The 17,768-nt window shown below is 42.2% G+C and overlaps 1 protein-coding gene across 1 annotated transcript in view; it reads left to right on the top strand.

The window, feature by feature from the left end:
* TM4SF4 (transmembrane 4 L six family member 4) overlaps positions 1 to 14,107 on the top strand; it is a 28,795-nt gene extending 14,688 nt beyond the window's left edge. Inside the window, exons 4-5 of the mRNA XM_055418920.2 lie at positions 8,847 to 9,036; positions 13,884 to 14,107. Of these exons, the coding sequence (XP_055274895.1) occupies positions 8,847 to 9,036; positions 13,884 to 13,901 (208 nt within the window). The 3' untranslated portion in view covers positions 13,902 to 14,107. The remainder of the gene's footprint in view (positions 1 to 8,846; positions 9,037 to 13,883) is intronic.
* Positions 14,108 to 17,768: the final 3,661 nt, after the last annotated feature.

Genomic DNA, 17,768 nt, shown 5'->3' with positions numbered 1-17,768 from the left:
CATCAATTCATTAGGTCAAATCCCTAGGTATGGATGTACATGAGAGGTTACAGAATCTCAGGAGCAGGCTCCAGATAGAGGAGATGGAGGCGGCTGGTTCTTATGACCTGAGGTCTTGGTTTGTCCACAAGGATTTCACAAAAAATAGCCCCACTCTTCTCTGTAGTTACAAGCCCTCTAACATCCTTATAGTGTACGTAGCAATTGCCATGAGTGTTTATGTTGCTGTGGCAAGCCCTGTCCTCTTACAGAGGACCACTGTGGGTGCAGCATTCAGAACGCATGAGGCTGAGCCATCTCCTGAGGTCCTTCCTTGGATGGAGCCCTCCTCCCGACCCAAGGGCATACCTACAAAGCTACACATTACGCCTCCTTTCAAGGACCCTTCTAGTATTTCTATGGACAGCGTTTATCCTATAATATGAACAGTACTCCCCTTGATGGATCTGAAAGCAATTAGAATAAATCTACATCCAAAACAAAGGAGAGAGAAAGAAACACAAGAGATGCCAATTTACACCCCAAGACAGTACAGTGGTCTCGTATTGTTCTGGCACCCTCATACCCAACTTGATGTGGGCTGGCACTGATGCTCCAGGTCAGGACAGAGACAGCTGGTCTATGGGTCACCACAGGAAATACCAGCTTGGGGGAAGGACAGGAAACCACTTTCCTGTTTTTCTCATTTGATTTTTTTTTAATTGGAGTATAGTTGATTTACAACATCGTGTTAATTTCTGCTGCTCATGCTGAGTCGCTTCAGTCGTGTCCAACTCTTTGTGACCCCGTGGACTGTAGCCCACCAGGTTCCTCTGTCCATGGGATTCTCCAGGCAAGGATACTGGAGTGGGTTATCATTCCCTTCTCCAGGGGATCTTCCTGATCCAGGGATCGATTCAGCACCTCTAACGTCTCCTGCATTGACAGTTGGGTTCTTGACCACTAGCACCACCTGGGATGCCCCAATTTTTGCTGTATAGCAAAGTGATTCGGTTTTACATATATATACATTCTTTTTCAGATTCTTTTCCATTCTGGGTTCTTTGGTAGCTCAGATGGTAAAGAATTTGACTGCAATGAGCAGACCTAGGTTCGATCCCTGAGTCGGAAAGAACCCCTGGAGAAGGGAATGGCAACCCACTCCAGTATTCTTGCCTGAAGAATTCCATGGACAGAGGAACCTAGTGGGCTACAGTCCATGGGCTCGCAAAGAGTCGGACATGACTAAACAGCTTTAATTTTTTCATTTCATTTTCCATTCTAGCTTATTTCGGGATATTGAATATAGTTCCCTGTGCGACACAGTAAGACCTTGTTGTTCATCCACCCTATATACAGTAGTTTGTATCTGCTAACCCCGAACTCCCAATTCATTCCTCCGCCACTCCCCTTCCCCTTGGCAACCACAAGTCTGTTCTTTCTATCTGTAAGCCTGTTTCTGTTTCATAAATAAGTTCACTTGGGTCATATTTTAGATTCCATGCATAAATGATATCCTGTGATATTTGTCTTTCTCTGTCTGACTTACTTCACCTAGTATGATAATCTCTAGGCTCATCTATGTTGCTGCAAGTCACAATATGTCATTCTTTAATGGCTGAGTAATATTCCATTGTATATACAGACTATATCTTCTTTATCTATTCATCTATCGATAGACATTTAGGTTGAAGATATCACTTTTCAAAGTCTTCTGCATCTGTCCTGCTGAAGCAAGTTTGCATTCACATCAGACACCTATATCACACATTACTCTGTGACAGATCCTTTTGTATGTGTCATTTTATTTACCCCTCTCAACAGCAGCTAACCCATCCATTAAGAAGTATTGGATTAGAGCGGTTTAATAATAAAAACCGAATAAACTGTTTTTATTAGTGAAAACAGTTTTACTTTTTATTTTTTAAATAATAAAAAAAGAATGAACTGTGCAGAAAAGCAGGAATTCTCCCACTCATCCACTTTTTGCCAAAAGTTTTTGATAGTTATCAAAAGGGAGAAAGGTTTGTGTACTCACACATTTGCATAGTAGCTTCAAACTATAATATGATTAAAAATCGCTGCATTTGGATTTAATACAAAATCATATATACTATACACTCTGCAGATGATTTATAAGATAGAATGATTTTGACTGTTTGGGCTCTTTCCCATCAGGCCTTGACTGTAGGATTTAATCCCACATAAAATGCAGGTCCACCCTTGGTGTGAAATATGCCACGATTACTACAGAACGGCTTTCAGGAGAATGAGCTCAGACATGTCTCACCACACCCTCTGCCACCCGGCAGGCTTTCCTCAGCACCCATTCTCCCCTACATCCTGTGTCTTTCCTCCTTTATGGCCTTATCTCCTGCAACCAGCTCCAAACCTTCCTTCCAGCTGCAGAGGCTCATTTCAAGTTTCTTATAACAACCCTCGAATCTTGTGTTGCCTAGTATTTAAAGTCAAAGTGGGAGGGGGTAGTGGGGTGAATCGGGAGATCGGGATTGACATATATACACTACTATGTATACAACAGATAACTAATGAGAATCTACTGTATAGCACAGGAAACTACTCAATGCTCTGTGGTGACCTAAATGGGAAAGAAATCCCATTAAAAAAAAGAGGGGATATATGTATATGTATAGCTGATTCACTTTGCTGTACTGCAGAAACTGACACAGCAGTATAAATCAACTATACTCCCATTAAAAACATAGTAAAACAATAAAACATTTTTTTTAAAAAAGTGCTTCCACTCACAATGTTTCATTTCAGCCTCACAAAAAGCTCTCCTTCAGAAGTAGTTCAGCAGAGGTCCAAAGAGGACAAATGACTTGCCCAAAGGAATGCTATTCTTAATGATGGAAGCTCAAGTCCAAGTTTTCTGACTTCAGGTCACAATGCTTTTTCAACACTGTATTGATTCACACTGTCTGATTTTTGTAGAGTCCATTTTGAAAAGCCCAGGGGCCTCTGTCTCCAATCATTTTTACTATCCCATGGATTCATCCATCGGATCCCAGTGTGGAAGCATCAGAGGAGTTATGGTAGCTGCAAGTGTAACACACATACAGAGCGACTTAGTGAGTGGGAAGGAATAATCACGTGTATGAGACCAAAGGAAAGGACTCAGGACAGTTTCCCTCATCACCCAACGGCAGCAGCAGAAACTTCCTTCTCCTCTCCTTCCTTCTCCTCTCCTTCCTCCTCCACCTCCTCCTTCTGATAATTAAAGTCCAAGTGTTTTTGCATGCATTATTTCACTTAATCTTCCGAATAAATCTCAGAAGAATTTTTTTATCCCTAGAGTAGAAAAAATATAGTTCAAAAGGTTAAGTTGCCTGGGGCTCCACAGCTAGTAATTAGGAGAATTTAAAAAACAAAAGCACCCGATGGGACCTCACTTTTTGCTGAAATCCGTCTCAAGTATGGAGAAGAGGAGGACAGAGCTGGCCCCCTGTCCCAGTGAACACAGGGTAGGGTGGCCGCTCACCTGCCGAAAGGCTGAAATGAAGTTGCGCAAGGGAAATTTCTTGGAGGAGGTGACAGGGGATGATCTTGGAAGATGTGCAGAAGCGTGTCTTTTGGAGAGGAGGGGAAACAGGTTTCAAGCAGAGAGAAGAAAAAGTCCTGAGGCTACTTTGAAAAGGCTCCATGTGCTCACAGAATGTCAGATCACTGAGGGGCCAGAAGCTCAGGGTGCATGTTGAGGGAGGAGCAGAGGGACTCCACAGGCAGGGGTGATGGAGACACAGGTAGACCTTCAAGACATCGGGGGACAGCAGAGGACTTCAAGCAGGATAAGCCATGGCCACTTGGAGTTTTAGGATGATCGTGATGTAGTGATGTGGAGGATGAACAAAAGGACTCAGTAACTGACAGAGAGCAAAGTAGGAGGTTGGAGGAAGGATCCAGATAAGATTCTGAGCATCTCTAAGGCAGTGGAACTGGGGCTCAAAAGGGGAGAAATTTCAGAGACTGTCTGAGATGGAATCATCAGGATTAGGGATGAGAAGAAAGAGGGAAGGTTACCAAGCTGGACTTTGAGGTTTCCAACTTGGGGCACAAAATTCAGGGCTCTTCAAGGGTATAGAATTTAGTTCTGTTTTCCTTAGAAATGCCTGCTGCTGATCACATTAAAGGAACAAAGGCAGTCAACTTTTTCGGTCATGGGAACTATACTGAAGAAGCATCTTAGAAGGAAAAAGAAACCTGGGACATTTTAAGATACGCCCTCCTGGCTTCCTTTGAAGTGGGACCTCCTCCCATCCAAGGTCTTCCTTTCTGAGACAATTGGCCAATCTACCTTGACCCAGAGCTGCTGAAAGGGAAACAGCTGGCATGCAAACAGCTGCGGGAGGGAATTCAGGAGGCCAGACCAAGGACAGTCAGCAGTGGGGGAGGGACAGGGGACACCGCCAAGCACAGCACTGGCAGCTCAGGCTGCAGCCCTCCCTGTTCCCTGAGGAAGGAGTTCAGGGGTGAGGAGAGTGCTCTCTCAGCAGGCACAGAGCTGATACCATTCTGTGTTCCGCCTGGACTTCCAGTTATGACCATCTGCAGCTGCTCTTCATGATTACTTCTTAGCAAGTTCAGTGCTGTGAACACACTGCCCAGAGCAGAAAGTCACATAGATGGGGTGAGATGGGATTGCAACAAAGTGTTTCCAGCTTTCATGAAGCAGGAAAGCCCCAAAGATGTTAAGATCCAGCTTTGCCCTTGACCTGACCAGACTTTGGGTCCCGTCACATACTAGTGGTATGATCTTGGCAATCACACCTCTTAGCTCTTTCTCTGTGAAATGGGGTGACAGTAAGATCTACCTCACAGGTTCAGGCAAGAATGAAATAACATGCTGTACATAATGTAGCGCTACTCATTTTTATGAATATAAAAAATTCATTACCATGAATGGAATGTATTATGATGCATTAGAACTCTCTAAAATGTTATGTTTTTATAATAATTTTGTGATTAATTTCTGTCTTTTCAACCAGTCTCATGAGGATTCAAAGAGAATAGTCTCTGTATGATGTTATGTTGTTGTTCAGTCACTAAGTTATGTCTGACTTTTTGTCATTCCATGGATGTAGCCCGCCAAGCTCCTCTGTCCATGGGATTCTCCAGGCCAGAATACTGGAGTGTGTTGCCATTTCCTGCTCCCATGGATCTTCCTGACCCAGATATTGAGGCTATGTCAGCTCCACTGAGCCACCAGGGAAGCCCTTATTATGGTACAGGGAAGCCTTGATTTACGTACAGGAGCCTGGTAGGCTGCAGTCCATGGGGTCGCTAAGGGTCGGACACGATTGAGCGACTTCACTTTCACTTTTCACTTTCACACATTGGAGAAGGAAATGGCAACCCACTCCAGTGTTCTTGCCTGGAGAATCCCAGGGACGGGGGAGCCTGGTGGGCTTCCGTCTATGGGGTCACACAGAGTCGGACACGACTGAAGTGACTTAGCAGCAGCAGCAGCAGCAGCAGCAGAGATACTTAGCAGCAGCAGAGATACTATACATGCTATTAAAGATATATAGATCAAATTTCATGAATAAATCATATTTTAATTATTCTAAGGGAGTGATATTACTCAAATACAGGGCATGTGTGAAATGATTAAGAGTAATGGCTTTGGAGTCAGATAGAAGGAAGATCAAATTCAGTCATTTACATTTCCCTAGCCTCTGTTTCTTTTTTCTTGAACGCTTTCTAAATATTTAATGTCTTTTTTTTTTTTAGTAGCACATTTTTCGTAACTGAAGTATAGTTGATGTACAACACTGTATAAGTTACTGGTGTACAATGTAGAGATTTGTACTTTTTAAAGGCTATACTCATTTGCAGTTATTAGAATTGCCCGTGTTGTCCATCATAGCCTGTGGCTTATTTTATGCCTAATCGTTCCTACCTCTTGATGCCCTCCCCCCGTGTTGCTCCTCCCCATGAAACTTCTCAATCTGTGTATTCAATCAGTGACTATTTCCTGGGGGCAACTGTATGCCAGGCATCTTCAAGGAAAGCAGTACCTCCCTGTAGGACTGGGAGGAATGGTGGAACCCAGCTGGCCCAGTGCCTGGAACATGGGTGGGACCCCATACAGGAAAGCTGCCCGTTTATTGAACACTCCCTGTGGTAGAGCCGGGGACAGAGATGAGAGGCAGAAAGGGGGGCCATGGTCTCTTCCCTTGCGAGTGTATAGTCGCAAAGAGAAGACAGAAAAATAGAGGACAGTTCAAGGTCCCGAGCGCTCTGTACAGAGGGAACCCAGAGAGGTGAGAAGCACAGAAGGGGTACCACAGCCAGCTGAGATCACGAGGAGAGTCAAGGGGTCTCGGAGAGAGGAAGTGGCACCTATTATCCAGGCAAAGCACTTGGGTGCCCCTGCTCCTTCCCTCGCAGCCTTTGCTGCTGATAAGAAGTAAGTTGCACGAGGTTGATGGAATTACTGCCGCTCAGTTGGGACTGCCTTCACAAATGATAGGATTCAGGGAGTTTAAACTGTCTCAGATCTCTTCAATGTGGAAATATGATTAGCTTCCAGATCCACGAAAAATTAGGGAGCCCTTTCACCTGGGGTTGGAGGGCTGGAAGAAGCAATCATTTCAGAACCTGAGAGTTTGGGGCTAAAGGAAAAGGGCCTGTGGAACAACTCTCCGTGAGGGTTTGTAAGGGGTGATTACAGCTGCTGGAGGGAAACTGAAAGGATCTCTCCACCCAAACTCAGTCGTTGCTTCCTAGCTTCCCCGTGAGTGTTTCACCAATCTTACCACCAGAGGGCACTGTCATCCCTTTCCACAAGGGCAGGAACTCAGGATTGACGATGAACTTCATTTTAGGATCATTTCTTTATAAAAATGTGACTGGAATATATTGCCTTTTATTACCTCTTATAATCATTAAGTTGAAAAATCATAAAGATAAGAGAGACTGCATGGAAAAAGGCAGAAAAGAAAAATGGGTGCTTTAAAAATAACATACTGAAGTCTTACATAGCAATACATAAGGTTTGTTACTGAATTTTCAGAGTTGTGCAGTTGTTCTCAGCCCATTTTATAGATGAAGAAACTAATGGTAAGGGCAGGAGTCAGGGGGTGTTAGGTGACTTGTGTGAGGAATACACAGCCAGGAAGAGGAATACTTGAATACAAACTCAGGTCCGTCTGAATCCAAAATACCAAGTTTTTTTCCTTTACGCCACACTACTCAGCTTAAGCAAAGTAATAATATTAGGGTTTATTGAGCACTTACTATCTACTAGACACGGTTCTAAGCACCTTGAAAAGTGAAAGTAAAGTTGCTCAGTTGTGTCCGACTCTTTGCGACCCCATGAACTGTAGCCCACCAGGCTTCTCCGTCCATGGGATTTTCCAGGCAAGAGTACTGGAGTGGGTTCCTCACTTTAATCCTATTTAACCCTGTGATTTGATAGATATTGCTATTCCCACCCTACAGAGAGATACCCAAGTCACAGAGCCAGTGAGCAGCCAGGACTGTATTCTTGGGGGATGGTGAATCAATGCAATATGCAGTGCTTTATTTTTAAATCAAGAATGGCTCATTCTTTCCTTTATCCCTTCTGGATAAAGGAAATGTCTTCCATCATTTCAAAGATTTTTCAAAATCTTAACACAAAATATATCGCAAATTAGTGTGAATTGATGCGCAGGAGAAACCGTCAGAGACAGATAGTCAAAAAGACCTAAAAACAATGAGATGGGTGTTCCTTTAGCAGCCAGATAGAGAGTTTTCTACAGAGACCCTGAAAAGAGTGGATTCCTAAAGCAAAAGGGAAAAACCAATCTGGGGCTCTAAGAGTGTGAGAAGGAATTATAATACTGCAGAAAGTTTATCCCTTTACCCTCATTTTTGTCTTTTAAGCATACTTCACATTTCTCCTTCAAGGCACAATGCCTTTGATATTGCGGTGGACTCTAAATAATATATATATATTATATTATATATATTATATATTATTTTATAGATATACTGTAATTTTATAGACATTTTTATAAATTTATAGATTTTTCCATAGATACACTGTAATTTTTATATATTATATTATATATATTACATATTATTTTATAGATATACTGTAATTTTATAGATTTTTTTATAGATATACTGCAATTTCTCCTATTTCAAAGTTTTTATAAAATATGTAATAAGGCAGCAGATTATTTCTTTCTTCTAGTTAATTCAACCTTTTTGCAGGTGGAATCCGTACATTGTCACAAAAATACAGCTGAGTCAGTTCACAGTTTGACTAGAAGTAGGCCTCAAAAGAATCAAGCCCCTCCCTTTAACTATATGACATGATTGTACTTTCCATGGCTTCAGAGGGCCACTAGAGGTGACAGGTCATTTGTCAGAAGTTCAAAGGGTCCCTGCAGGCAATAGTAGGATAAAGGCCATGGACGTTTGTTAAGATTGTCCTCCTGGTGTGTCTTCATTTTCGTGGCCCCTTAATACATACTCGATTTGCCCATCTGCCTGGTCAGCTCACAAAAGCCACTTTGTCTCTCAGTAGCTGTGTGAGCTGGGTAAGTCACTTAACCTCTCTGTGCCTCGGTGTTCCCATTTGTGAAGCAGGAGAAAAGAACCATGAAGTCTCCATGAGAAATAAATGAGTGGATATGTGTGAAACATTCAGAAGAGAGTTCAGCACACAGTAGATACTCAATAAAATTGTTAGGCATTGCATTTAAACATGTTGGTATCATGGGATTCTTTTTCTTAGGAATCTTAGGTCTTGGATAGATAGTTCTGCAAAAGAAAAATCACTGTGGTGACTTTCTAGCCTAGGGGATTGCCTACTTTTTAACCAGTGTCTCTTTTCTCTCCCATGTCCCTGACAGAGATTACCTCGGGGACTCTAACTTATGGAGCAGGTGCCAAAAGCCTAGTGATGTGGTTCCCTGGAATCTGACCCTCTTCTCCATCCTGCTGATCGTAGGAGCAGTTCAGATAATTATCTGTGCCATCCAGGTGGTCAACGGCCTCCTGGGGACCCTGTGTGGAGACTGCCAGTGTTGTGGCTGCTGTGGGGTAAGCTGAGGTCTTTGGTCAAGGCAGGCCACTAGCGCAAATGGGACGAGGGGGTGGGAAGAGTGGCGGCTGCAGGATCTCCAACCAGGCTGGAAGGTCCAGGCAGCTCCTCTTTTAGCCAAGGGAAACTCTGCTCTCTGTGATGCTATTAATAGCATACCTAGGCTGAGGCTAACCACAGTTTCAGTCTTACCCACACCTGACCATAGTTCTGAAGGCAAAGGACTCCATACACGTATAGAAGTTTATGATAATGTCTACATGAAGATTCTCAGGAAGTGGACATCTGTTATAGAAAGACACATCACGGTCTGTTCCCAAATGTTCTCTTTCCTAACTCGATCTACATAGTGTGTTAAATTTGTCAAATAATACATGAAGGGTATTTTCTTCCCCTTGGAAAAGATATGGAAGAGAGAAATTGTTCTTAAGTGCAAGAAATAGTGGAAATCATTAGGGATTTCCTCTCCAAATATGACTGTAAATTATGGACACTCTGAAAAATAAACCTATGGACAGTAAACCAAGGTGATTATTTCAACTACTGAATAAGCCAGATCAGGAAATTATTTCATACACATGAAGTTATTTTTAAACACAGATTAAAGTATGAGGAAAAAATTAAATAGGACTCAAGTGTTGGGGACTTCCCTGGCAGTCTAGTGGTTAAGACTCTGCGATTCCACCACAGGAAGCACGAGTCTGATTCCCAGTCAGGGAAGTATCATAAGATCCTGCGTGTGATGTGTTGTGGCCAAAAAAAAAAGGTTAGCTAGAACTTCAGAGTTCCCTAATTGGGGAATTATGTAAGCGAGTATAAATAAAGGTCTCTTTACTTAATATAATATCATACCCAAATTAAAAATGATCCAAATAATTTTTTCAAATAATTCTTATAAGCAATATATGTATATAAGTCAACAGCTGTGTGTGTGTGTCTGTACACAGAAATCTAGGGAGGTATTCAGTTAGAAAATCTGTGCCCTGACCTTATCTTTCACCCACCAATTTCTTCAGTTATGTGATTCTTATATATCCTCCCAGAGTTTCATTGTTATTGCTTTCATTTCCTCTACCTTAAAAGGATTTTTTTCAAAACTGTAATAATACTGAAAATGCTTATAAGATAATGTTATCTAAAAAAAGCAATATACAAAAAATTATACAGAACACACAATTATATAAATTTTAAAAATCAATATTCTAAATGGGAAAAGAATCTAAAAAAGAATAGTACATGTATATGTATAACTGAATCACCTTGCTAGAAACTAAGACAAAATTGTAAATCAACTATTTGTGTGTGTACTTAGTCGCTCAGTCTTGTCCAACTCTTTGCAACCCCATGGACTGCAGCCCACCAGGATCCTCTGTCCATGGGATTCTCCAGGCAAGAATACAGGAATGGGTAGCCATGCCCTCCTCCAGGGGATCTTCCAACCCAGGGATCGAACCCAGGTCTTTCGCGTTTCAGGCAGATTCTTTACCAACTGAGCCACCAGGGAAGCCCAACTATACTATACTCCAATATAGAATAAAATTTTAAAAATAAAGAAAACTCAAACACAATGAGTAGAAAAAAGACCTAAAGGAAATCTAACCAAAATGTTTAATGATAATTATTTGTAGGTAAGAAGACTTTGACTTTTTTCCTTTCTTCTAGCTTATATTATTCAAAAATGTTTAACAATCATATATTTTGAAATATAGTCTACGGCCATACCACCCTGAACGCGCCCAATCACGTCTGAAATATAAAAAATATAAATAAAAACTTCTTCCTAAAGTCAAGAGTAAAATGCATATATTAAAAATAATTTTCCCTGACTATTGGATTTTTGTTCTATTAACTTTCTATGGTGTTGTATTTAAATTTTTTGGTCTTGAAACACAATTGGGGAGAAAAGAAAACTACCAGTTAGAAATCCATCAAAATTATTTTTACGGTAGTGGTCAAGAGTATTGTGCATTTGAATTTTGTATTTCGTCCAACAAGAATGCAAGTTTGCTAAATCAGCTAATTCATATCAAACACTGATACTTCTTTTTCTGCTTTCACGGAAGAAGTTACTTTTTTTTTCAGTTAGGTAGCAAATTCTCATTGCAAGTATAGTTGGAAATACAACTGTTCTTCTAATGGAAGATAGCAGTTTACTAAATCTGAGGATTATCTATAAATTAAAAACATACCCACAGATCATCAAGCTAAGTGAAATAAATCAGATAGAGAAAGATAAAAACTATATGATATCACTTACATGTGGAGTCTAAAAAACCCAGCTATTGACTATAATAGAAAAGAAGCAGACTCTCAGATACAGAGACCAAACTAGTGGTTGGCAGTGGGCAATACGGGGGTGGGGAATGGGAGGCACAAACTATTCAGTGTCAGGTAGGCTGCAACACGGAATAGAGCCAATGTTTTGTAATAATTGTAACCAGAAGGTAACCTTTAAAATTTTATTGAAAATTTTTACAATTAAAAATTACAAAATAAAAAACCACACCCATAGTTTTAGTCAGTTGACTCTTCCGTTCCGTTCGTTCCGTCGCTCAGTCGTGTCCGACTCTATGCGACCCCGTGGACTGTAGCCTACCAGGCTTCTCCATCCATGGGATTCTCCAGGCAAGAATACTGGAGTGGGTTACCGTTTCCTTCTCCAGGGGATCTTTCCGACCCAGGGATCGAACCCAGGTCTCCCGCATTGGAGGCAGATGCTTTAACCTCCGAGCCACCAGAGTTGACTCTTCAGTGAGTGTCATCTATTCAGACTCCATATTTTAGCAATTTTAACGAATAAATCACCTGACAGTGAAAGTTGCTGAACACTCTAGCTGGCACTAGAGAATCACAGATCATGAATATGCATCACCAGAATTCCCTTCCCTCCTTCCTTCTCCATCTTTTTATTTGGATAACTTCAAATCTATGTGAAATTTTAAAAAACAATACAATGAACACCTGTGCCTTTTCACCTAGATCCACAGACTGTTAACATTTGCTTGCTCTCTGTCTGCACCATTGGAAAGTAATTCACAGACATCATGAAACCTTCCTACTAAATATTTCAGTGCACACAAGAGCTTCATTGGAGGGAAAAAAACAAAACAGTGGTCTGCTGAGGATTCCTGCCTTTTGTGGTCGGTCAGGGTCCCTCCCACAGGAGGACACAGGGGAGTGTTGGGCTCCCAGTTAATCACTCACTTGCTGAGTGAGCTGAGCAAGCTGCCTAGCTTCTAGAAGCTTCATTCCCCCAGCCGCCTCCTGATAAACTTTAGAGAGGGTGCAGATAGACATCCATCCATTCAGACAGGAAGTATTTATTGAGAGGTCCCTGGCCTGGCACAGTCCTTACATGAGGTAATAGGTGGAAACGTGCCTCAAAATACAAGCTGTTGAATGCCAGCTGTGCGGTCTTAGCCAAGTTGGTTGCCCTCAACTGTGTCTTTGCCTATAAAATGTGATTGTTAAAGCTACTTCCTAAGGTGTTGAGTGAGTGTCTAACCTGGGGTGATCAATGTGCATCCAAGTCAGGACTTCTCTGGTGGTCGAGTGGTTAAGACTCTGTGCCATGGCAGGGGTCCAGGGTTCAATTCCTGGTTGGTGAACTAAGATCTCACATGCCACGTGGCACAGCAGAAAAAAAAAAAACGCATCCATGTCAGTAACTAGAAGGCTCAGTACACTGTACTGTTATTTCCTTCAGTTCACTTCAGTTCAGTCGCTCAGTCGTGTCCGACTCTCCGCGACCCCATGAATCACAGCACGCCAGGCCTCCCTGTCCATCACCAACTCCCGGAGTACACTCAAACTCATGTCCACAGAGTCGGTGATGCCATCCAGCCATCTCATTCTCCGTCGTCCCCTTCTCCTCCCGCCCCCAACCTTTCCCAGCATCAGAGTCTTTTCCAGTGAGTCAACCCGTCGCATGAGGTGGCCAAAGTATTGCAGTTTCAGCTTTAGCATCAGTCCCTCCAATGAACATCCAGGATTGATCTCCTTTAGAATGGACTGGTTGGATCTCCTTGCAGTATAAGGGACTCTCAAGAGTCTTCTCCAACACCACAGTTCAAAAGCATCGATTCTTCGGCGATCAGCTTTCCTCACAGTCCAACTCTCACATCCATACATGACCACGGGAAAAACCATTGCCTTGACTAGACGGACCTTGGTTGGCAAAGTAATGTCTCTGCTTTTTAATATACTATCAAGGTTGGTCATAACTTTCCTTCCAAGGAGCAAGCGTCTTTTAATTTCATGGCTGCAATCAGCAGAGGATGGAAATCTGTGTAGCAGCCTAAGTTCAAGAAAAGAAACACAGTTCCTGGGTTCCACCTCCCAGGGTTCTCTACTTATTAATTCCTGGCTTCTCTATTTATTAACAATGGCTTCAGATACATCACTTGAGCCCTCTGTTCCACTTATTAAAAATGAATTTCATTAATAAAGTGAAGCTTCCACACTTCTAGCCTAAACATAGGTAAGTGACAAAGATCTGAACCAAATTCAGAAAAGTATAGAAAACATTCAATAAGTGACCAATAAGGGCAGGAATAATTAAGACTAAGGGGGCTTCCCAGGTGGTGCCAATGCAGGAAATACAGAAGAAGTGGGTTCAATCCCTGAGTAGGGAAGATCCTGGAGAAGGAAATGGTATCACACTCCAGTATTCTTGCCTGGGAAATCCCGTGGAGAGAGGAGCCTGGTGGGCTACAGTCCATGGAGTCACAAAGAGTCGGACACAACTGAGCACAGAAACAAATTAAGACTAAGAGGGAGTGATGGGAAGGGGAAAGTACACACACACAAATGATGTTGTAATTAATTAATTTTTTCTACCTTCTAGGGAGATGGGCCAGTCTAAACCTCCATGATGAGATGTTGTAACTTGATGGCGTGTGAGAAGATATATTAAACTTAATTCTTCCTTTCTTGGAGTTGCCAGTTCCTACCTGCTTCCTAACTGACAAAGCTTAGGCAGGCCAGAGTTATTTCTTCTCCTTTCCAACCAGCTCAGTTGAACTTAGAATTTTATGCTAGTTTCAGATAAAAAATAGTTTGACCACTTAAGGAATATTTATGAATCTTTCCAATTAGCTTCCTTTTATAATTGAAGAGCAGGTTCAAAGCAAATGTTTCATAATTTTTTCTCTAAGAATGAAAAATGTATAAGAACACATGTACTGCTGCACTGCTTCTTTGTATATAGAGATGTTAATATCTTTGGAAGTTTTACAGAACTCAAAGGAGTAAATCACATTAAAAATGAGAAGCTAAGACCAATTTTTATTTTTAAGATTTATGGGGAAAACAGAATGACTGATGTATCATAATTTTTATTTATTGCCTTTTGGGCTAACATGTTTGAATTACTTGTGACTAATCTTTTGAGCCTGACATCATTTACTAGGGTTTCTTTATGTATTAAATTAAAATCAGAATTCAAAGGTGATATAATAAAGATCATGTGTTTGTGAGGAAGGAGGGGCAAAAGATTAAGTGAAAATTCATGTTTCTACAAATGCTTCCTTTGAGCAAACAAAGGCAATGTTTTTAAAAAATTGATTTGGGTAGTCATTTTGTCAGCCTATGGCCCAGGATTAAGGTAATTGGTATTATCAGTTCTACATGTTATACTAGGACATTAACTTTGGTCTTATGAATCAGGCACTAATATAGAATCATATTCATTCCACTGATTTGAGTTCAAACCCCATCTATCCACATGTCAGCTTGGGGATCCTGGGAAAGTTACTTTCTAAACCTCAGTTCCTCCATCTATATAAAGGACTACTGAAAAGCAATCAATCATCCCAGAAATTTTGAAGTCCCTCAAGGGGAAACAAAGAGACCTATGGGATTGTCCTCATTACTGATGTATAATAAGGAGATTCTCAGAGGTTGACACAAGCTAGCATCTCACTTCTGCAGCTGCCAAGCTGATGGGCAGTACTATATAAGTTCAGTTCAGTCCAGTTCAGTTCAGTCGCTTAGTCGTGTCCAACTCTTTGCGACCCCATGAATCACAGCACGCCAGGCCTCCCTGTCCATCACCAACTCCCGGAGTTCTCTCAAACTCATGTCCATCGAGTCAGTGATGCCATCCAGCCATCTCATTCTCTGTCGTCCCTGTCTCCTCCTGCCCCCAACCCCTCCCAACATCAGAGTCTTTTCCAGTGAGTCAACTCGTCGCATGAGGTGGCCAAAGTATTGGAGTTTCAGCTTTAGCATCAGTCCTTCCAATGAACACCCAGGATTGATCTCCTTTAGAATGGACTGGCTGGATCTCCTTGCAGTCCAAGGGACTCTCAAGAGTCTTCTCCAGCACCACAGTTCAAAAGCATCAATTCTTCAGCAATCAGCTAAGTTAGGCACACCAAAAACTGGGTTTCTCAGAGTCACCAAAAAGACAGTTACTAATCATAGTGCTGGCCACTCGAGGCTGGGCACTGAAGACACGACATGCTGTGATTTTGCCCTCACTGTAATGAGAACTCTGAGGTCAGAGAGTGCACCTGGCACTAGCTAAGTGGAAGGAAAAAAGGCAGGCAGATAGGCAATTAAGATCTCATTTGATGGGGGTTGGGGGGGTACTTCCCCGGTGGCACAGTAGTTAAGACTTTGCCTACCAATGCAGAGAGTGCAGGTTCAACCCCTGGTTGGGGAGCTAGCATCCCACATGCCTTACTCCCCAAAAATCGGAACATAAAAAACAACAGAAGCAATATTGTAACAAATTCAATAAAGACTTTAAAAATGGTCCACATAAAAGAAAGCTTTGAAAAAAAGATCTCATGGGGGAACTATGAATGCAAACACTCACACACTTACACGTAATGTGTTTCAAATCAGTTTAGAACATTGGTTTTCCGACATGGCTGATCAGTAGAATAGCCTAGGAAATGTCCTAAAATTATGATTCCTGAACCCTGGCCTAGACCTACTACATCTGAAAATCTAGGCACGAGGCATGAAAGTTTGTTTTTTTTTTTTCCATTCTGTAGTGTTTCGAGCTCACCAGGTGATGCTAAAATCCAACCTCTTTGAGCAACTATTGATTGAGATCACAGGCTGGTGGGCACAAAGATGACAATGGGTTGGACCCCGTGACAGCTTGTCGGGAGCTCACACTTTACTGATGAATATTAATTAACGGAGTACATGCTAAACCCTAAAGGTGACAGAGGTATCTATGGAAGATATTCATCTGAAAGGTGAAATAGAATAAAGAAAGAGGAAGAAGAGACAAAAGATGAGAAGGAGGATGAGCAAAAAGGAAAGAATAGGCCCAGGGTTTAGAAAAATTCATGGGAGAGAACCACTGAGATTGACCCCAGGAAAGAAAAAAGTCTGCCTTTCTACAAAATTACTTTGTCCTGTTTTAAAAATACTAATTGGTTGGTGTCCACCTTAAGCCATGTCAGTCATGGTTCAATCAGAGAGTAAAGATCTCTGTGTGTATAAATTACAAGGATTTTCCTTTACTAATTATGGGAGCTAGGTAAGCATTCTCTGATAGACCAGAGGTCCCCAACCTCTAGGATCTAATGCCTGATGATCTGAGATGGACCTGATGTAAAAATAAGAGAAATAAACCACACCATAAATGTAATGCCCTTGAATCATCCTGAAGCTACCCCCACCTATCTTGGCCCATGGAAAAATTGCCTTCCACAAAGCGAGCTCCTGATGTGAAAACGGTTGGGGACCACTGTTTCCCACTACTGTCTCAGCGTCTAATGCCGGGGCTTGAAGTCCACAGGGCAGAATCTGCAAAGGAAGATGGATGTAAGGGGTGAGAGAGCATGAACAAGCTGGAACCCACAGCATGAGCTGAAGCCCAGGAGGAGGCACTGAAACCCATAGCAGTTCTCATCGCCTCTGGCTTCAATGGAATGGTGTCCTGCGGAAGCTGGAACCAGGGGAGATAAACACACTGGGTATGGTGGGTCCAGGGGTCAGAAAAGCTGTTGACCCCAGGAAAGGTGAGCAGATATAGACCCAGTTGCTACCTTGTGTCAACGACAATGTACAGGAACCCCAAGGTGCTGCTGCTTTTTGTCTGCCCTCCAGGGCTGGCAGGAATTGCTCTTGTGGTCCACCCTATTCAGAAACATAACTTTGGGGCATGAAGTTTGCCCTAGCCATGCTAACATTACAAAGCCACCTCACTCAGATGGGAGAGGGAATTTCTTTTTTTTTTTTTAACTTCCTTGACTGTGTATATCAGACATCCCCAATCTCCAGGCTTCAGACCAATACCTCCTATCAGATCAGCGGCGGCATTAGATTAGAAATAAAGTGCTCAATAAATGCAATGAGCTTGAGTCATCCTGAAACCATCCCTTGTCCCCTGGTTTGTGAAAACATTGTCTTCCATGAAACATCCCTGGTGCCAAAAAAGGCTGAGGACCACCAGTGTACGTGTCCTATTTCTTAGGGTAGATCAGGGCTTCTCAGCCTCTACTCATGAGACGTTCGGGCGAGATGATTCTTTGTCTGATGTGAAGAGAGCTGTCTAGTGCACTATAGGATGTCTGGCAGCACCCTTGGCTTCTACTGACCAGATGCTAGTAACAACCTCTTCTTCTCAGTTGTGACAATCAAAAATATCCCCAGACGTTGGTAAGTTTCCCTGGGAGGAGTTGGGAGGGGGCAAACTCACCCATGTTGAGAATCACTCATCTGCTGCTTGAGGGGAAGAGCCATAGTTCCTTCTCCTGGAAACCAA

This window comes from Moschus berezovskii, chromosome 1 (assembly GCF_049115385.1).
Source record: "Moschus berezovskii isolate FMDL1 chromosome 1, NW_MosBer_1.0, whole genome shotgun sequence".
Lineage (NCBI taxonomy): Eukaryota > Metazoa > Chordata > Mammalia > Artiodactyla > Moschidae > Moschus > Moschus berezovskii.
This window is presented reverse-complemented; position numbering and strand designations above follow the sequence as displayed.